Here is a 21,619-nt window from a genome sequence, read left to right on the forward strand (position 1 = left end):
GTTAGAGGTCCCGGCTCCTTAGGTAGCCCCCTCCATGTCTCCACCCCATTCATGACATATTCTGTTACGTTTGCATCACATGTCTATGTATACGCCTCTGTTACACCTACTTTCACCCTTATCTTTCGCGACTGCTATTGACCACACCCACTGCTCCGCCTATCGTATGTACTGTAATGCAACTGTTTTAGTATATATGATCGTGCACTGTTATTAAATGTTACGCCGATTCCGATCCTGCCCCCGGCAGCGCTGCCATCCTATTCCTGTGCAGGTTGTCCTGTTCCTGTCCTTTATGCTGTAATAAACCTGCAAAACTCCTACTACCTCGAATCTTGACTCTTATTTATTGAGCTATCTGTTATTGCTATGCCTAGACAAAAATAGATCCGGTATTATTTATTTATTTACCACACAGCCAAGGAGGGTATTAGCCCAGTATGTTAAACAGGCGGAGTGTGCGCCGTCTGAGACGCTGACAGCATAGGTACTCTAAGCAAGACATATAGTCAATAAGAGGTGTCCAGAGGCATTGGAATCTCGCGTCTGTGAAGGACTGTGTGTTTATTTAAGGAGTTTTCTATAGCGCTGGTCAGACCCGGGGGTATCGGAGCACTTTACAGTAGGTGCATATCAGATAATCATCAGATACAAAATAGAGGAGCGACATATCAACAGACGAGCATCAAAATAAAGAGCAACACATTGTAGTGCAGGACATTTTTGCCTTCGAGGTTCTTCGGAGTCTTAGGGCTGGAGCAGAGCTCGATGCTTGCTGTATGCCCCTTGCTATCCACTTCCTAGGGAGTGGTTGAGGAACAGGGTTTTAAGTTGGCTTTTGAATTCTACAAAGGAGGGAATGGTTCGGATGTGAGGGGGAATGGAGTTCCAAATTTTGGAAGCGCTTCCAGCGAAAGATCGATCCACAGTTTTTTTTCTTCTGTTTTAGGTGGGATGACTAGGAGGGAGTTTGAGCTTCTAAGGTTCCTGGATTGGCCGGCTTTTATGAGTTTTTTCGGCAGGTACTCAGGTTTGCCGGTGTGAAGGGCTTTATGGGTGAGGCAGGCTGTTCTGAAGCTAATCCGCATTTCGACTGGAAGCCACCTAAGTTCCTTGAGTGCAGGGGAGATATGATCGAATTTCTTGGTACCGGTGATCATTCTAGCGGCCGCATGTAACGTTGTTTTGATGGGAGCAAGATGTGATTTAGGAATTCCTGCGAGGACTGCGTTCTCATAGTCCAAACTTGACAGTACCAGAGATTGGGTGGCCTGTTTGAGATCATTGGTCGGAATGTAGGGTTTTATTTTGTTCAGTAGTCTGAGGTTAAGGAACGCCTTTTTGGCCAAGTTCTTTGTGCGTCTCATCATGTTCAGTTTTGGGTCTAGGGTGATGCCTAGAGATTTGACAGAGTCTGCTAGAGTGAGATTCCTGTCGAGCGCATCGATAGCCTTTAACCATTCGGCGATTTGGGGGTTATCTTCCTTGTTCGAGATGTGGACTGTCTCAGTCTTGTCAGGATTTAGTTTCAAGGGGTTGCTTGTCAGCCAGTGTTGGACATCTTTCAGGACATCATTTAGTCTTTGAATGTCTTTGAGAGAGGTAGTTTCCAGATAGATCTGAGTATCATCAGCGTAGAGATGGAAGGGAATGTTGGCTTTTCTGAGTAGTTTGGAGAGAGGTTCCATGTAGATGTTAAAGAGTTGCGTACCGCCAGGCCCGGGCTATAATCTGTTTTGCTGCACCGGTCATGTGGCATACTAGTCACCTGTCTGAAGGGGCATAACAGTTAAGGACTAGGACAAAAGCCCAAGATGAATACGTGATAGTCACCCGGTATTGGATAGCCCAGAACACCCTTAATATGACTCAAGATCTCCTTACAAAAAATCTTTAGGGAGGGGAATGCCCACCATATGTGGTGGAAATAGCCCAAGTAGGCTCCACATCCCCAACATGCTAAATGAAAATGAGGCCTTAGGGAACATGGCATGTACACTCGCCCGGGTATAGTGCCCTTGAAGCATAACCTTGTAGGCTGCTTCCTGCTAGGGATGCTTCTTTGCGTTCACGGGATTTCTCGCAATAGCACTGCTTCAGGGTGACATCCGGGGAGTTATCCGGTAGGTAGAAGTGACGAGGGATGAGGCATGACTGTTGTAGGGTATCATATGTCTTAGTCACCAAGCCTTGACAGGGCTCGAAAATTCAATACGATTTTACTAGACTTGAGTATACTACTCGACCGAACTGTAATGTACTTGACCCGTAAACTGTTCTCATCCGGATTTTCAAACAGTTCATTTTACCAAATCCTCAAACTTCAGTCACAGAAAGAAAAGTAAATGTCGGAAGCCAATCTGACTTCTGACCTCTGTCTCTGGAAGGTGATAAAATAACAAGATTTAAAGGAATCTTTATTGCTCATTCACTTTGTGAGCACGCAGAACAACTGTTGGCAGCTTGCCAGAATGGGCGAGTAGGCCCTAAAAATAGGTCATCCTGAATAAATCTGGCTCGCTATTGCGAGTGGGCGATTGGATTTTTCGGGCCCTGCTTGTGTGCCATTAAAGTTATGGACAAGCTGCTCAAAAAGAGTGAGAGGACAGGCGCAGATTCTGCATTAGGGGGGTTAAAGGCCCAGTGTCGGAGCTGGAAATATTGATTATAGGCAGAATCAAGAAGGAGGTATTCCTTTCTGCACTGTTCAATGACTTGATTGTCTGAACCTGGAAGGCATCCTGCAGAAGTCTACACTTTCATCCAACCCAAGTCGAAAAGGAGTCCCGGGGGAGGGCAGGAGAAAAGTCAGGGTTACGTACAAATGGAGTGTTTGGATATGGAAGGTGGTCAGCCACCTTCTAATAGCGAGTCTATCCCATATCCCCAGCACCGTGCTCGTTGGAGTGGCAGTGTAGACACTACAAGACCAAGACTACTTACACAGCCAGGCAAGGTCCCAAAGCGGCCAGCAAGCGACAGCCTTAGGAGTCGGGAAAGGACATTCATTTTCACCACGTTGATGCAGCCTAATCAGGAAATGTGAAGTGTCCTCCACCGATGAAGGCTCTCCAGAATTGCCCTCTGGAGATGTGGCCAGTTCCCCTGCATCCAGGTAGCTAGAGTGTTTGTTATTGTAAGGCCTAAATACAGGATAGAGTGAGAGGTCCACTGAAAGGCGGAGAGTGTCTGTAGATGGCAAAGGCTCTGTGGTGGAAGAGTGAGGTTTAATGCCTGCCATTTAGTTAGGTTAATCTTGTACTCTGAGATTCACTCATATGCCTGCAAAACATGGCCCACCGCAGGGAGGGAGGCGTACGGCTTTGTCAAGGAGAAGGTGTTCTGCGTAAAGCAGAACATTATAATCCTGTCCTCCAAAGGTAATACCCTTGTTGCAGTGGCTTGTCGAAAGTGTATGGCGAGTGGCTCTTCAATAAGGGCGAAGTGAAGGGGGGAGAAGGGGCAAACCTGTTGTGTTGGGTGCCCAGAGAGAGGAGGAATGAGTGGGTGAGTTGGCCATTATTGAAAATTGAGGTGGTGGGGGCCAGGTATGAGGCCGTAATCCTGCTAATTATGGCCGGGCTTAACCCTATTTCCTGGAGGACCGCTGTGAGGAAAGCCCAGCTCACCCAGTCAAAAGTCTTTTCGACATCTAAGGAGAGGAGAAGAACCGGGATCGAGTGTCACTGGGCCTTCTCATCTAGATGTGCAAGACATCAAATATTGTCTGGTCCCTGCCGGTGCCGTATAAAGCTCACCTGGTCTGTGTCAATCAACACTGGGAGGAGATTTTCGAGGCAGTTAACCAAGAACTTGGTATAGTGTTTCACCCCAGTATTCAAGAGGTTGATCGGGCGGTAGGATGAACAAAGCATCAGATCCTTGCTGAACTTGGTAATTAGCGTTATTTCAAAGTTGAAAATAGTCAGCGTAATTCCAGTGGCATGAGTGTACAAATTTTGAAGTGGAAGCTGAGGGTCATGCATTTGGGACAAAAAAACATATAGTTGGTCGGGGTGAGGCCGTCGGGACTAGGGGATTTGACCTTAGGGAGCTCTTGGCGGGCCTTGCTGCGTTTGGCAATCATGAAAGCTTCCTCCAGGTCACTCCCTAGGGAGGAGTCTAGTGGCTGTCAAGGGCAGCACTGGAGGTATGTAGCCATTTCAGCTGGGCCTTCACCTCGGGAGGCATGTAGGTTCCGATAGTAGAGAACAACCTTTTTTTTCTTCTACCCTGATAGCCCAGCCTGAGTTGCACAACTGCTTCTTTGCTATGTGTGACCTAGCATGTTGATGTCTTAGTCTGTGCATGAGGAGGGAGCCCACTTTATGCCCACCCTTGCCTGAGAGAGAGATGGGCTTGCTCCGCTTTATTGACCCGGTGCGCTCAGAGTTGGCCCTGTAAAATAGTCAATTGATGCTTTCTTCTGTGAGTTTTGATTCAAATAGGCGTACCTCCTGGGTCCTGATTATCGAGATGGCAGTTATCACTCTGTGCATGGTGGCTTTGAACCCATCCCAGAGAACATGGGGAGGGGTATCAGGTAAGGAATTGAGTGTATAGTATTGTATGATGGCATCTTGGATAGCTGTTTTGCCTGCCGGGTCCCTCAAGAGTTGAGAGGGGGAGGCGCCAGCGTGAGGGTGCATATGAGAAGTTAGCACATGGTGGTCACGTGAGCTCAATATGTGCGTCATCGGAAATGGAGATATCAGAGATTTGCGCGGAACAGAGAGCGTTTAGTAGCGAGGAGGTGACAAACAGGTAGTCAATGCGAGAGTAGGATAAACGCACGTTTGAATAAAAAGAATGATTTTTCACATTTGGGTGTAAATAGCACCAGGCATCAACCAGGCCCACATCTTGGATCTCCTCCTTAAGTGCCCTGAACATTGCTCTAGTACCATGCATGTGTGTTGTGTTCCTATATTGATCAGAGTCCTTAACTCGGTTGAAGTCTATATCGCCCTTAATAGGCTTCAGCTGCTCCGATAGGGTTTGAGGTAGGAATGTGTCTTGCGCCTGATTTGGGGCCTAAAGGTTGAGAAGTGGTAGGCTGTCCCTTTCCCTCCACAGTCAGAGTGAGAAGTCTCCCACCCGGGTGTCTGGTTAATTTAGTGATTTTTGTGTAGAAGCCACTTTTACAAAGTATAGCAACCCCAGAGTCATGGAGTCAGAAAATGCGCAGTGTTGGTGTGGGTACCTAGGTACCCGGAAACTGCACGTTTGGAAGCAGGGAGGCCGTGATTTTATAGACCGGCCCTCGCATACACGAAGTAGCAAATTCGCATCAAACGAGTTTATCAGACAGTGTGTGTATATTCCACCACTTGAAAGAATAGTCGTTTTGGAACTCCAGCCACGACTTATCATCTGGCAGGCCCTAAGCTTTTAATCTTAACTGTTGTTCGTTATATTTGAACCAATTCCTAAACAGTGGCCTCCAACGTGCACTAGATTCCGTTCAGCTGTATTTATTAAAAGGTTTTTAATTCAGGATAACATCAAGACCCAGCAAAAGTTCCAATGTAATTGATGCACCTTTTTAAAAACAAAAGATAGAACGCTAGACCTCGTTCTGAGGTTATAGAAAACTGTACTGTCCTGAAGAAGGTGATGGATTGATCCCTCACCGAAACGCCGCGTCGACCTCCTGTTTTCTAAATATGTACTGTATATTGTTGTTAACCTGCGGATGTTAAATCCTTTTTATGATTGTCAAAAATAAAAAACTTTATATTTTTATTGATCATTTTTGAATTTTTTTACTGTGCTCTACTGACGTACTGTTATTGTCTGACACTGTGTTGCTGGTTACTTTGCTAAACAATAGATGTCTATGTGCTCAACCTCGATTGAGTACGTCCTAACGTAAACTGTGACATGTTTAGGGACCTTGTTGTGTTTTTTCTGGTACCTAGGGTGAGCCTTGCAATGACAAATTACGTTTTTAATAACTGGTTTCACAATTGTTGGTGACCTCTCTTTTCATGGCAAATAAGGTCAACTTAAGTTTAACTAAGTTTATTGCATCTGGCATAGCAGCAGCAGCAGTAACATTTTCTTTTACATCTCAGGTTTGTCTTAAAGTCTAAAGTACCATATTGAAAATGTATTTAAAAGATAATTCATCTGTAAATTTTGAGAACTCTAGTTACCCACTGTTGAATAAATTGTTTATGAAATAACCTGACTTTATAAAAAAAAAAAACTCTCATTGCAAATCACGTGATTCAAAATTATTTGCAGTGCATAAATTCATATCTGATTCTTGAGATTTCCAAAAGAACATGAGCCCAGGTATACTATTGTACTGGTCACAAATTGTGCTCTGATTTTTTACGCTCAAAGATTTATTTTGCAAAATAACGTATATACTTATAGGGTGGTTTGTAAAGTAACCTATTTTGAGGGGATGGGGGTTCAGAACGATCTGCCTAATAAATATTCACTGTCAGTTTGCAAATTGTAAGACTTCAGAACTCCTTCATAATGGACCACTGTTTATCGTGCAAAACAGAATCGAACACACGAGATAAGTTTACAAATGCAAAGAACAGATGACCCTTTGTTTTTTTGCGGGTACGTTCCAACTAACAGGTTTAGGTCGAGTTCCTGTTGGATCGTCCCCAGGCCTCTGCCAAAACTATATTGTAGATCACTAAGTATCTCATTGCTTTCAGTCCACTCCTCTAATCTATTCACTAAAATTCGGCCAGTGACTATCACCAGGGAATCGAGTAGTAAAATAGGACGATAGCTGGCTGGGTTGAAGAGGTCACCCTTCTTGAAGATGGAGACTATTAAAGACTCCAACTCAGTAATTCGAGAGGGGGGTTGTAAAAAAGTTCAGGATTTTCTTTGGGGTCTGTGTTTTTTACCATCCAGAGTAATCACAAGCCTTTGAGAGAAATCCTTACTAAGAAAGGTTTGGATTGTGTTACGCCTGGAACATGAGATGGGTGGTTGACCTGCAGGAATATGGCTATTCTGTACAATATATTCCTGGTACAAAGAACAACACGGCTGACGTTTTTTTTTTTACACTTGAAGCTATTTTTGAAAACGCAGAAAAAAGAAGAGCACTAGGATGAAACCTAGATACATTATTGCAAGTGCTTGAAGAAAGGGTGGCCAGAAAAGGGATTAGTCAGTGCAGATTTGAAACTGTATTGGAATGTGAGAGGAACTTGTGGAAAGTTATGGTGTTGCATGATATTGGCTGGTTGTTCTCGGTAGACCTAAGAACATGACGATTTATTTGAAACATTTTAGCAATGTCATCAAGATCAAAGATGGAAGCATAAGGAATTTGAGCGGATGCACGTTACAAGAAAGAACCAGTGAAGGCTTATCATTAGTCTGCTAGTGGTATTACCATTGGGCGTATTGTAGAGAACAAGATAGTGCATGGCGACAACAGGGAATTTCAGAGCAGTGGAAGGAGAGTGTGTAAGAACCTGCCAATGTGAACGATTATTGTCCACCACAGTTTTTCAGGAAATGTCTCCTGATGTACATTTTGCTTTCTCTTATGTTCGAACATAGGGTTTTCCTTGTGGGTTGGTGTAGCTTGGGTTACTGCTGTGGTATGCGTTTGTCTTTGTCTTGCCTTGGCAGGTTCTTTCCTTGTTTGTGTAAGGGGAAGATGTGTGGTGGCTTGGCCACTCTCACCATCTTAACTGTGATGTTCTTAGCTTCTATAACCGTGGCATTGTACTTGAGGTTAGAGTTCTATTGAGGCAGATGCTGGAAGTTGGTTAGCAGGGATATCAAATAAATGCCTTGCTGCTTTATGTGTGCTGTGTGTCGTGTTGCATATTTACACTCTTCCTTAAAGACAATGATGCTTAATTTGAAAGGCTTGGATTCTGCTTGTGGAAAAACGGAGTAATGGAAGCTACTTGATGACCTTGTTATATGAGGTGCTGATTTTTCAATAAATATTCTTTCAAGTAAAAGACTCATACTTTTTCTCATACGCGTTTTTTTGGATTCTCAAAAATCTCCAGGAATACACTGGAAATGTACGAAAATCGTTGATTCTCATCGTACTTTCCCTAGTCATAGCCCTGCAGAAAGGCAATCCAAATGTAGAGATATCACTACTTCTACATCACCTGAAAATATAGGGGTCACTTTAGTATCCTTCCTGGTTTGAGTGCAGACTTACTTCACATTTGTAGTACATTTATATATACACTTAGGATGGAAAAAATCACTATGAGGTTTTGAGAATACTTACAAAGTTCAGGCATGTAGTTGCGACAGTCATTTTAAAGATCTGACACAACCAATTCTCCCTCCCTCGGAAAAAATCAATTTTCACAAAATGTACCTAAACTTGCAACATAAAATGGCAGCACCGTGCCTATTTTTACATTTGTTCCTTCATATGTCTCCATAAATGTTTGCCAATGCTGATCTAGTGTGTCAGAAATTTCTTTTTGAGGTTGCCAGTTAACGTTTTGTGCACCTAAAAAGAATATAAGTGTGCAATACGATTCTGGCCACAAACACATTCATTGTTTTCTGTAACATAAGATTTTCATTGCTAGCAACTGTTTTTTAAAGTAACCATTTTGTTTAATTTTTTTCCTTTTAGAGATGGATCTGCTGTGGAAATTGTTGGTTTGGGTAAATCTACAGTACGCTGGCTAATGCAGCTCAGTAAGAAGAAGGTCTTCCCTTATCCAGGAGTCACCATTAAAAGAGATGGTAAGCATCCTTCTATACCGTGAAAATGGCCTTATCGGATTTATTGTAACTGTTGAGTACTAAATAGCAGAAATTTCCCTAAATAGTGCTGCTCTTTCAACTGAAGAAGATACTATACAATTTAATGTTTTGTGAGATAATAAGGCATAGTTCCTATCAAAGAGCACATTTTACAATAATACTCAATCCTTAAAGCAGAGTGGCATATTTTGCATTGAATATAGTCTGGCTTTATGATTATTTTCGGTTTATGGCTGTTTTCTTGTTAAATGGTTACTCCAGTGTGGGAGTTTCAGCAGATTCTCTCCATCTACTGTAAACTGCTGTTTTGAGGAGTAACTTGAAAAACTTGTTTTTCCATTCTTAGGGTATTTCACTATATTTGAGTAATTGGTTTAGGGTCCTGTGACCTAGAAAGTTTATAACAGAATTCTACACCCAGTATAATTTTAGCTTTACATTCCAGTAGCCCAACCCAGTTAGTGAACACTTAATGCCCATATTTGGAGTTCTGTAGACTAGCTGCTTTTCGACTGAGGATGTGAAGGTAGAGCCTCGCCGTCGCATACTCACAGGGTGGAAACATTGGTTTTCTAAGGTGTGATTACTTTTAGAGGTTTTGACACCCACAAAGTCTTCTCATTCCCCTTTCCACCTTGACAATTTGGATTTTTACTTCAGCTTAAAACTGACATAATTTTTTTCCCAGGTTGAAAGGGGGAATGGATCACTTGCAAAGATGCTGGGAATATAAGGGAAGGGGTTCGTCCAAAGCAAGAAACTTTTTCCAAGGAGAAAAACAAATAAGTGTGCATTTGTACAGGGGGGGTCCTTTCCCCCCCTGTAAGACGTTCTCTGCTATGAAGAATTATGCACAGTGAGAACAGGATCCTTATGGTAATATCACATGACACATGTCCCAGCAGCTGGATACCATCCCGGGTGACAAGCAGCTCTCTACAAATCCACATTGCATTACATGACCTTCCCAAGAACACACTTGGAAAACTGCACTTCATGCAGTTTTTCATGCAGATTATTGGTAGTGCGTGTGTACCACAGAAAATAATACATCTGTTCTTTTTTTTTCATTTGTTTTTATTTTACAACAACTTACAATCAGTACATTTTTACAGAACAACAGACAGTAGTCATACTCATTCCACATAGGTATACAGTTTCGCTTCTTCTTATATATTTTTATGCTGTTTGTTAGTGTATATATAAGGTATACAGTCAAGCGGGCTTGTCTCACTACATATACTCTATTCATTCTAGTCTCCATTAGTCACTAATATCAGATAATGTTTCCTCTTGGGGGGTTCGCATATTTTGCCACAGAAGGTGTTCCATTTTCCACACACTCTGGCCCATTTTCTGAGGCATCCACTATGCACATACACTGCTTTTTCAGTTACCATTGTATTGTCCATTTCTTGGCACCAATTTCGCTGGTTAGGAGTCTGCCTTGCTCCCTAGTTGCGAGCTATGTTTCGCTTTGCCAGCGCCATTCCAAGCATTACCCAGTTCTGGTCTGTGTGGTTAAGGTCTGTTGGTTCCCATATATTAATTAGACATTGTTTCGGGGAGGATTTCCACTTGAGACATTGTTTTCATGACGGCCTCCCAGTATGACATTTCCAGATGGTGTGTATGAACGTACCAGGAAGGCCACAGTGTCTCAGGTAAAGCGTTGTATCAGTAGTCCCCAGTTTATGAAGAAGCGTACGTGTGTAATATGTTCGGTGTAGGGTTTTCAATTGTAGCAGTCTCAGCCTTGAGGGGATTCCTATCTCCCTGGGAGATGCCAATGCTTCCTGACATTCTGCCTCGCCTAATGGTCCCAGTTCTATCTCCCAACGTTTCTCAAGGGCTACCATGGGGTCTGGCTGGCTGTTTATTTTTTTTCGGTAAATTAGGGAGATGGCTTTCTTATTCAGATGGTCAGTGAGGAGTCTATCTTCCAGAGGTGAGGCTTCTAGCAGCTGAGTGCCCTGTTGTAGTGCACTTTGGAGCGCATGTCTAACCTGCTGGTATCTAAAAGTCTCTGTCTGTGCCAACCCGTATATTATCTGCAGTTGTTCAAATAAGATGACCTCTCCTTTCTTCCAGATATCCCCGACCTTTGTAATGCCTTTTAGGTCCCATTGTCGGATTCCCTTTGTTTTGCACAATTTACCTAGTCGTCGGGTATCCCATATAGGCGTAGCCTGGGTGATTACATCCTCCCATCCCATAATACATCTGTTCTTGCATGTACGTGTAAATCTATGATTGTAAATTTGCTACTATATTTTGGAATTTGGCCTTTGCCACCAGGGTAATGTTAGGTGGTTACTCGACATTGATGTTATGTGGTGGAAATGTTACCCATCAAGACTAACGCAACTGAAATACAGAAGACTTCATCTTCTCCTTCCTCCTTCCACTCTTGGATGCTTTTCAAATTGCTGGTGTCATAGTACTTAATCCTCAATAAGAGCTTTTACACTGAAACAGGGGAAGGGCAGGCTGATAGTTAAGAACCGACTTTTCTTGAAGAACATCTAATTTTTTAGAAGAGTTCGAACTGCAAACATAACACACCTTCACTTAAACCTCTGATCTCAGATTTGAAGAGCACCTGCTGGGTTCACTTGGGAGTGGGGATTTGCAGATCTATCTCTTTAGCTTTCAAAATGCAAAATGATGTGCTATTTTTTTATAAAGTTCAACAAATATGTAACACAGTTTGATGTCTTCTATAGTATAGTATCAGAAGTCATTACAACGAATACTGTAAAAGTTAGTTTTTAAGCACAGTATCATGCCCGCAGACAAAAAAAATAAGTCGGGAAATAAGTCATGAGAGACAGTGCGAATTCAAAATAAAGAAACAGATGGTTTTGTTTTTGGCCTCTTGGTCATCAATATGAAAGTCAAAACCCCTGACATCTCCTGGTTTTTATGTTTTCATGTATTAATTTCTTCTCTTGATTCTGGTATTCAGTTTATTATAACCAAGATTCATTTGGCCAACTTTGGGGCCTTTCAGAGTACTTACAATTAGACGTTGCTTTTCCAATTAGGTGTTCAAGTGTCAGATTAAATTGCTGTTGTATTTGTACTACTTGATTTGCATATTGAATGAGGTCTGAGTTCCTCTACTGAATACACCTAACACATTGGTTTTCCACTACCCTCTTTTACTTTGAAAGAGAATGGCCCCATGGACAGGCTTCCAAATATACATTTTGTTTATTGAAATGTATCCTGAGTATCAAAGTGCCTGTCTTTCAAAGACTCCTCTCTCTGTAGACGTGTGCTTTGGCAAAATTCAAAGTAGTATTAGTGACTTTAGACCTGAATGGCCTTATGTCAGTCATCGATAAGGCAGCTACTGGTCTTCCTACATCCAAACTCTGATCAATAATACAATCCCAGTTACAGATAAGTAATTTCAAAAGAAAGGCTTCAGATTCCTTTTGAGTTGTTTCTTATTTTTTAATTTTGAAACTTCCATAAGACTGTTAATTCCTTTTTTAGGTCTCGCCTAGCGTCGCAGCACATGCGTTGCTCGCTTGCGAGATCTATTGTCAGGTTTGCTTTGGAAATGGGGTTGAAGGTCCGCCTCTGCTTTTAATTTGCGCGCGTCACACTTTATGTAACACGCTCACATTTCATTTGCAGAGAGGCTTTTTGGTCCCCTCCATGTCTCCTTTCTGGCTCCCCCACCCGGACTGGAGATTGTGCACGCACACAGCGTCTCTTATGCACGCGCACTTTTATCAGCCGGTTGTGGTTTTTCAGCGGATGACACAATCTTGTAACCCAAATGTACTGCAAGGGGACACGGATCAGTGTTTCGCGATGAGTTTCCGAGCCGTTGCTGGCCAACCACTGGCGGAAGTTCTTGTATGCGAGTGACTTTCCCTTGGCCTTTAACTGCAGCATCTAGAAAGCGTTGCATGCATTAAAAGCTGTGGGAATTCCAGATAATGCTTGTGTAAGAGGAAGGCAGTGCTAGAGAGAAGTAACTTGTTAAATATTCATGACAGGCGTGTGAAGCTGTTTGACAAGGCATGATGGCGTCCTAGTGAAGTTTGATATGTGCTTTTTTTTGCCGTCAAGGCGCTTTGGAGAAAGTGCTGTGAAGCGGCATGTTCGAAGTGTGCTGCTACACAAATGGAGTGAATGCCCTAATACACTGCTCCTCACGGTCTCTGAGACCCTCTGGCTTGCATGCAGTTGTTGGTCCAAATCACCATCGATACACTAAAAGTCACTGGCAGATGAATCGCACACTAAACAGGGCCCACTAACTGCATACATGTCAATGGACCCGATTCAGGCGGGAGTCTCCCGATGCATGAAGTCAAAAGTGGCTTTATTTTAAGTGTCTTCCCGCCTAAAATTGCCCTTTTTCCTAATTAAAGCCCAAAGGGAAAGCACATTCCGCTTTCAAAATCTCCTACTTCCCAGTTTTAAAATATTCGTATATATGGCATCTGTATAGGGTTGGATTAGGATCATAAATAGGCCAGGGCACCCTAAAATAAAGTGGCCCATATTGCGGAGTTTGCGCCTTTTCGCAAGTCACTGCTTCAGTGTTTTAAGTTTTATTAAAAGAAGTGGGGGGGTCGCTAAAAGAGGCATGTTTTCTCAACTTTAGTGAGATTAAAAAAAGGCATTTTCATTGCAATAGGTCTCGCATTTGCAAAACTTTGAGCTATTGACATTGTAAATGACAAACCTTTTATCAATGTGTTGGTTTAGAAAATTTGAGCTATTGCCATTGTAAACGACACACCTTTTATCTATGTGTTGGTTTTGAAAACAGATACATTAAAGGCATTGTCATTTACAATGACAATAGCTTAAACTCTCGCAAATGCATGACCTATTGCATTGCAAATGCTTGTTTGGTATCGTCCCACACACTTGGACCTCATGAAACCACACATACATGAAGAAGGATTACTCTCCTGCATAGTAAATCATAAACTACTAAGAAAGTACTTTTATAGAATTGTTAATTAGGAACAAGCGGTAAGGCAAGCTGGGGTTCAGGTTTGAATGTGCAGGAGGGATTTGTGTCCTCTCGATGTCTTAAAGTATAACATCACTTGAGCAGCTGTGGTACAAGCCTGACATGTGCACATTATGCTGCACCTCCTTAATTTGAGAAGTTTAACAATAATAATAGTACCTTCTGAATGGGTGAATATTTTTTCTTTCATTGATACGAATCTGATCTAATCTTAGCTGCCAACATATTTAGCCATGGTGTGTAGGTTCACAGTTTCACCATTCTTTGCTTTCAAAACACTATGCAAATAATAATACATTGTACAAGAATGGTTTTGTAATCACCTCTTTAGCATCTCAATTACATAATACCTCCTGTTTGCCAAATTAGCACGGACCTATGCATAATCTTTCTTTTATTTTGTGTCCCATTGTTCTTCTGGGAAATATGATGATATAAAAAGAAATGTAATAATTCAGAGCATGCCAGATTGTTTGTGTTCGATTCAGAATACTAGTCCTAGAGAGTTAGAGTCAGATAAAAATTCTGCAAAGGATGTGTTGCCTAAAAAGTTAAAGATGCCCTAAAGAAAGTGAATTTTTTTGCGCCCTTCCAGTGGCAGTTGGGTTCCCTACTGATCCTGCTAGCATCAAACTAGCACCTCCCTACTGGTGAGGCCCTGACTGACTGCTTTGTATTGCCTTGGTGTACCTACGTCCTGAGAGTAGACAGGTTTCTTCTTCTTTATAAATAGATGTATGAGTGAAGGCTCTCTACAAACTCTTAGTGTGCACCTAATTTGTGTATAAATCTATAGCTGTATGTTAAAAGGTGTCTCTTCCATTAATGCCATGGATTATTTTTCATGTTGTTCAATAGAGTAGGGTAACAAAGACATTGAATCAATATTTGCTAACCTAATTCATTTGTTATTTTCTAACTTAGTTAAATCTTGTACCATCTTATTAGAGGTTTAGATTTGGTGTAACACATTTAAATATATTTTAGATGTCTGGGAGTCTTTCACTTACACAAGATACAAAGCATTATACAAAATGTATAATAATGTCCCTAATATGTCTCTTTCAATTTTCATGTTTTTCAAATTCAGATCATAGAATGTGTGAAAATATATTTGTCAATGATCAAAATCCCTAAATTTTATTCTGTTTCAGGAAAAGACCTACACATTACATATGAAGAGTGGAACCAAAAAATTCAGAATAACTTTGAAAGATTGTTTCATGTTTCTGAAGATCCATCTGACCCAAATGAGAAGCAGCCTAACTTGGTTCACAAGCGTGGTATATACAAGGACAGCGTAGGAGCCTCTAGTCCCTGGTGTGACTATCAGCTCCGGCCAAATTTTACTGTTGCAATGGTTGTGGTAGGTAAAATGAAATATTGGCATATTCTGAATATTTGGTATAACACATTATTTCTTAAGCTGTGTGTGTGTATGTGTGTGTGTGCATGTGTGTGATGTCCACTATTTATTACAATTTTTAAGTGTGGTGAGGGGCTATTATGATGCATTGAGTGGGTCGTGCTATCCCCTCTCTTAACAATGGTAAGAAATAGTATGTTACGCTCTCATTTATGCCATGTTGCACTTTGATGTGCACCTGTTATAAACACAGGTTTATCAGCAAAACCAGAGCACAGTCCTCCAGGCCGATAGTATGAGGTGTGGAGATTAAGAGCAGAATGAGTCAGTACTTGCTACAAACAATATTGTTTGTAAAATATGTGGCTGTAGACACTCTGTTCTCCTGTAGAATGTGTGGCTGTGAATACTCTGCTCAGCCTACACCTGCTGTTTAGTTTTGGGAGTGGACATAAGCAAGTTTTTACTTCGAAGAAGTTTTGGTCACAAGATATCATGTGACTACTCCCTGAGCTTTCAGTGCATCAAGACGAAGTATGCCCCTCAGATTGTTTTATTCTGCCATCGGGTTCTATAGTTAAAGCTCCAGGTCTAGGGCTTTCCACAATTTCTCTGGTACCTTTGGTGCCTGTTATCGCAAATTCAACGCCAGCGACGAAAGAACTCTCTACCACATCGGTGACTGTGTAGGATTCAACTTTGAATCACATTGATGTGGATTCTTTATATAAAATCTGTTTCTAGCAAGAATGACTGTTTGGGAAGGGTGTTTTGCAAAAAACTTGTAAAAAGTTCAGTTTTGTCCTAAATGCAACAGCAAATTCCCATGGTTAAATATGCATCAGGTCTGTAACTTCTGCCTGCCTCCAGATCACCAGGAGTCAACCTGCACAACCTGTAAGCCGATAGAGTGTAAATAGACTATCCGTTACTGCTGCAAACACTACTGTGCCCGCTGCAGATGCAGCATTGAGGCCCATCTGATACACTAAACTTATTCAGAGCAAAGGCTATTGAGTGCACCAAACAAGAATAGCAGGGCATCTCTTCACTTATCCAGCCCGTGCAGGGAGACCAAAACCCTGAGATCTTGCTCTTCGACATGTTGTAGGTCGAGGAGGAGGAACTTCCATTGGCCAGAGCACAGTGTACAGGATAAAAAAAATAGCCCTTTGAACTTCCATCCCTCCATACTCACTTGAGAAGCAATTCACTTGTGATTGGCCTCGAAAGTGTTCTGTTATCAAGGCAGAGCACCTGTCCCAAGACCGTAGAGGCACCGACCCTTGGTTTCGGCTCCATGCTACAATATCACTCAACACCAAGGAACCCATTTGGCTCCAAGAAAGCCTCAGTGAAGGGCACTTAGCCTCAGCACCCATCCACGCCAGATCGATCTCAAGTCTCTGAGAAATAGGCTTCAAAGTCAACCCTGAAACTGACCCCAAAGACTAACTGAGACAGACCTAGGAACTGAGATCAGACTTGAGTGAAACCCTCATTTGCCCTTAAGCTCTGTAAGGTGTTGGATGTCAAGCATCAAAAGATCTTTATACATTACTCCACTAGGAAGATCTTAGCTCAGCCTGCTCTGCAGGAGGAGTCCAATACAGAAGAGAAAGCTCTTTTTTGAGTAACAAATATTGGAGGAACTAGAGTTCCATCTAATAACCAAAAAAGTAAAGGGCAAGGCTACCATCCCCTTACCACAGCTCTTTTCCCCCAGGCCCTAGCCTCAGGAATCATCTCTCAATTCACCACCACGTCCCCGAGCTCACACAACACCACCTTCTCATTCACCACAGCTGTCTATTCCTTTAGACAACCTGACTCAGAACAGGGAAGCCTCTCGGATCCTCTCAACCCTGTGACATCTGAGGATAAGGAATATCCTTGAGAGGATACTGACCTGTAGCCCTATGCGGCAAAGTCTTCCTCGTCCCCATCCCCCCCACTCCTCCATCCAATGATGCCACAGTATTTCACAAAGTTATATAGATCGAGGTTCTACACCATAAGGTTAAGCTCCACCTCCTTTTTGAGGACTTCTTTCTTTTCAAAGGTCTCTCCAGTTCTTGCCCATAGTAAAAAGCATGACCAAGAGCAGTACCCACAACGTCAAGAATCTGGCCAAGCTGAAGGTCCTCACCCCAAGGGTTGAAAAGAAGTACAAGTCCGCCCCAGCCTACTTATGTATATGTCATTAATTGTTGGTTAAGACTGTTTATACAGATCGTTAGTGTTGTGGAGGAGATCTTAATGTTGTGCTATGCCATTTGGACGAGTCCACTAAAAGAGATTTGCAATGACCTGTCAGTGCTTTGCAGCTCCCACTAACAATTGCAAACCAGTGATCAGATACCAACATCTGAAAGGGTGTGTTATCTGACTGGCAAAGAGAGAACTACCCAAAGGAACAGCTTCCTCTTTAGGAATTATGATTGTGGGACAACCGAATGGTTCAGGGAAACATATCTCCTCCCTGATGTCTTCGTAAATGGGAAAAGTTATTGTTTTAAAACAGCGTCTTAAGATGGTTAAAGAACAATATGTTTTCTTCTACTGAACAATATAAGTAACTATGGCTATGAGCTGATAGTGCAGCTTTCATGCTTTCTGTTCTGTTCAAGTACTCTACCATCTTCATATACATTTTATGAATTATAACTGGGGACCCTGTTTGAAGGTAAATTTGCAGTTGGCTAGACTAGTGCTATCAGAACCTATTCTGTTGTAATAGACAGAAGAATTTGAACTGTAGCAATTCTATTCACTTTCAGGTTTATTTTAAGGCTGTTTTATGTGGGACTATTTTTAAAATTTAAGTTATGTTATGTTAAATGCCATTTGTATAGCGCAAAATCACCAACGTTCTCTTAGCGCTTGTGGAGGAGTACAGAACAATACCAGGAGTGACCCATTCCAGTGCCTACTCAGTCAGTACTTATCTTGTCTAAAAGCTTTTGTGAACAGAAAAGTCTTTAGCTTTTTCCTAAATGGAAGGAGAGTGGCTTCCCTGCGCAAACTCTCCGGCAGCTTGTTCCACAGCTGGGGAATCAAGACTGAAAAGGCTTGTCCACCCATGGTGGTTTTGTCAAACCGTGGGCAGGACAGCCGGCTTGGCTCGGACGATCGGAGGCATCGTCCCGGTACATATCTCTTCAGGCGGTTCTTGATCTAGTCCTGTGCCGTCCCATCCAGGGCTTTGCGTGCAATACATAGGCCCTTAAACCTGGCCATCTGCTTGATTGGGAGCCAGTGCAATTGTTGCAGCAGAGGTGTAACATGTGACCTTCTTGGGAGCTTGAAAATCAATCTTGCTGCATAATTTATGACTACTTGCAGCTTCCCTGACAGCTTGTTTGGTAGCCCAAGATATAGTGCATTACCGTAGTCCAGTCGCGACGCAATCAGTGCCCTCACTACTGTATGCATAGTGGAAAATGATAAGAGGGGTACCATCTCCGAAGTTGCCTCATAAGGCCCACACAGCTCCCTACCACAGTAGGCATTGTCAGTGTTAGCTTAGTGTCCAACTTAATGCCTAGACTCTTCACAACCGGCACCGGTATCGGTGTGGCGCCCAGCTCTTGTGGGCAAAAGGAGTTAGACCAGGGGTTGCCCCCTGTGCTGATTGCTAGAACCTCAGTCTTGTCAGGGTTTACTTTAAACAAATTGGCCGTCATCCAATTCATTGAAAACCTGAAAATGTTCTGTATGCTAGACTGTGCCCGTAAAGAGTTATCGATCCGAAGAATCAGTGTTGTCCGCATAGTTAAACACTTGACAGTCTAGTTGTGCTAATGCTGCTACCAGTGGTTGAAGATGGGTATTAAAGAGCAGTGGAGACAGCGTGGAACAATGCGGAACTCCACATGGCAAAGCGCCTTCTCTAGACACATAGTCCCCCAGATGAACTTTTTGTGTCCGGTCCTTTAGGAAGGATGCGATCCAACGATACAACGCACCAGAGATTCCCAACCTCTGGATACGGGACAGCAGCTGAGCATGGTTTACTGTGTCAAATGCAGCTGTAAGATCCAACAGGATCAATGACGAATACTTCTTCCTATCAGGCGCAAGCCTAAGCTTATCCAGCACCTAGAGCATTACTAGCTCTGTGCTGTGATGGGTCCTAAAGCCTCCTTGCTGCACATGGAGCAGATGATGTTCCTCTAGAAACAGAGAGAGGGGTCTGAGAACATGTTGCTCCACTACTTTGGCCAAGAAGGGGAGTCTGGATATTGGTCAAAAGTTCTTCAGGTTCTTGGCGTCTGGGTGGCAACAGCGCAAGAATATTACAAAAACTGAATTGTACTTTTGTATTATATACTGCACCACAAAGTTTCTGGTGGTTAGCTTAAGTCTGAAATACAGCAGATGTGCCACATATAGCAGAACAGTAACACTCTGCACTTAGACTCTGTGACTGTTTGTATTTATACACAGAAAGTGTGTCAGTCAGTTAAATAAAAAAGTCAGGGCAGTTTTGGTTAGCCCAGTAACCGTAAAAGAGGTGTCTGAATGGATAGTGTTTTGACCAGCGAGAAAAACTTTTAGGAAAGATGAGTTTAGCAACTAAGTGCACAAAAACGTTCAGCCAAGACTAACCGCTTTTAAGGAAATAGAGTAACTGTAAGTTAATGGGTTGATGTAGAGCATCCTTTGTCATTTCTCAGTGGGATTTTATCCTGTAAATGGAGAAGGTGCAACCTACTGTTTTTCCCCTGAGTGGGGCTGATCCAAATACAATGCACTGTTTACACAGTTCAGTTCAAAGTAGTAAGAAGCTTTGGGGCAAACACCAGTATTTGTATTTCAGGTGGGAGAAAGGCAAGAGAGCATTGCTCTTTAACTGCAGAGGGGTTGTGCTTTGTTTCCCTCTGAGTACATGGTTTTATAATGAATTGAAACATTTATCATGAGGTTTTTGATGTAATGTATTCTTTCTTTGTCACATAACCAACTTTTGTGTTTTTTGTCATTTATGCTAACATCGGTGTTAGGTGCATTTTTGTGAGCCTTTTGTGTCACCTGCATCCACTGCCACTTTAAATTGCTCAAAACCTGTATCCCTTAGATAGATTTCAAACTATTATAAATGTGCATGAAGAAGAGAGTAACTTTTAGAAGCTTTGCTACCAAACGTAAATACACGTTTTAGCAACATGAGTACAAAGGACAGGCCATTGATTGGTAAATGCTACATGCTGGGGACTTGACATTGTTGACTAACGTGTCAGGTCCTTGAGTGGAAGGATCACAGCTGTTTTGACATTCTTGTCTCCAGATGAGGGGGTTTATCTGAAAATGCTATGAGGCTTTGGAAAGACTGAAAGCCGCTTGTCATCAGAGCTGAAAGATTATGAAAGTAACAAGCCCACATTATCTGTGTTCTCCTGCTCTTTTACGTGTGAGAAATGTGGCTTACTCTTCCAGCTACATGCTACATAAACTAATTCATACCCTACTTTGTGTGGTGTTTTCCTGGATCCTTCCTCTAACCATCCTTTATGAAACAATCTATTGCTTCTTTAGCAGGGCTTTTTGATTAATGTAATATTCAAAAGTGGATATGAAATGTAGCACCAAAATTTGATTTCAGATGAACTCATAATTATCTATCCACTGATATTTCAGGCGCCCGAACTGTTTACACCACAGAAAGCATGGAAAGCTCTGGAGATAGCTGAGAAAAAACTGCTTGGACCTCTGGGAATGAAAACTTTGGATCCAGAGTATGTATTAAAATGGAAGACTATAACTGTTAAGTTTCTATGGTTAAATCGTCTATTAAATGTTCATCAGCAAAAGCTTAAATCAACGTCTTCCTGCTCCATGGTAGATCATCCCCTACTACCTTTGATTCCAATATATTGTCCAGAAAATTAAGGTAGCTTGGGGGAGACTAGTGAAAGGGTGCTGCCATGTGATTACTCGTCATCAGTAAAATTTAAAGAAAGCCAAACTTCAGCAGAGAAAACAAATGCAAGAACAAACAATCATTAACAACTTTTCTCCTACCCAGCCATGCTATCATCTAGTGCCCCATAGTAATTCAAATGACAGTTATTGCATTAAAATGTATACAAGCAAATGTACCTGCAGTTTAGCCACCACCTACTCTACTCTACAGTACACCCTTTTTTACTGGAGTGAAATATTTCTTATGGCTGATGCCTTACCCGAATGAATAGTACATGGAAATAAAAATCCAAGTATTTCACATAAGGCCCCAAAATTACCAGGTATTCTTCCAGTGCCAATCACAGCCACCATTAGTTACCTTCTGTAAAACTTGGGAGATCTACTTCCCTCGATTTACCTTATTGGCAATTCTTGCTGAAATTATTATTTGCGTAGTCAACCTACTCGCATCTGTGTGTGCTGCATGTATTTGTATATTTCCTGTTTGCCATATACTGCCTCCATAATTTTGAATCCCGAGTCTTTTGGTATCATATCCAGACAAAACATAGGACCAGCCTCCCCACCTGCATATCCTG

At 42.2% G+C, this 21,619-nt stretch overlaps 1 protein-coding gene across 3 annotated transcripts in view; it reads left to right on the forward strand.

Moving 5' to 3' along the window:
• AGL (amylo-alpha-1,6-glucosidase and 4-alpha-glucanotransferase) overlaps positions 1-21,619 on the forward strand; it is a 421,834-nt gene that overhangs the window by 329,602 nt on the left and 70,613 nt on the right. For all 3 annotated transcript variants that reach the window (XM_078644341.1, XM_078644358.1, XM_078644350.1), the window contains exons 29-31: positions 8,606-8,718; positions 14,902-15,113; positions 20,754-20,851. In XM_078644341.1, the coding sequence (XP_078500467.1) occupies positions 8,606-8,718; positions 14,902-15,113; positions 20,754-20,851 (423 nt within the window). The remainder of the gene's footprint in view (positions 1-8,605; positions 8,719-14,901; positions 15,114-20,753; positions 20,852-21,619) is intronic.

Source organism: Lissotriton helveticus, chromosome 1_1, assembly GCF_964261635.1.
Source record: "Lissotriton helveticus chromosome 1_1, aLisHel1.1, whole genome shotgun sequence".
Taxonomy (NCBI): domain Eukaryota; kingdom Metazoa; phylum Chordata; class Amphibia; order Caudata; family Salamandridae; genus Lissotriton; species Lissotriton helveticus.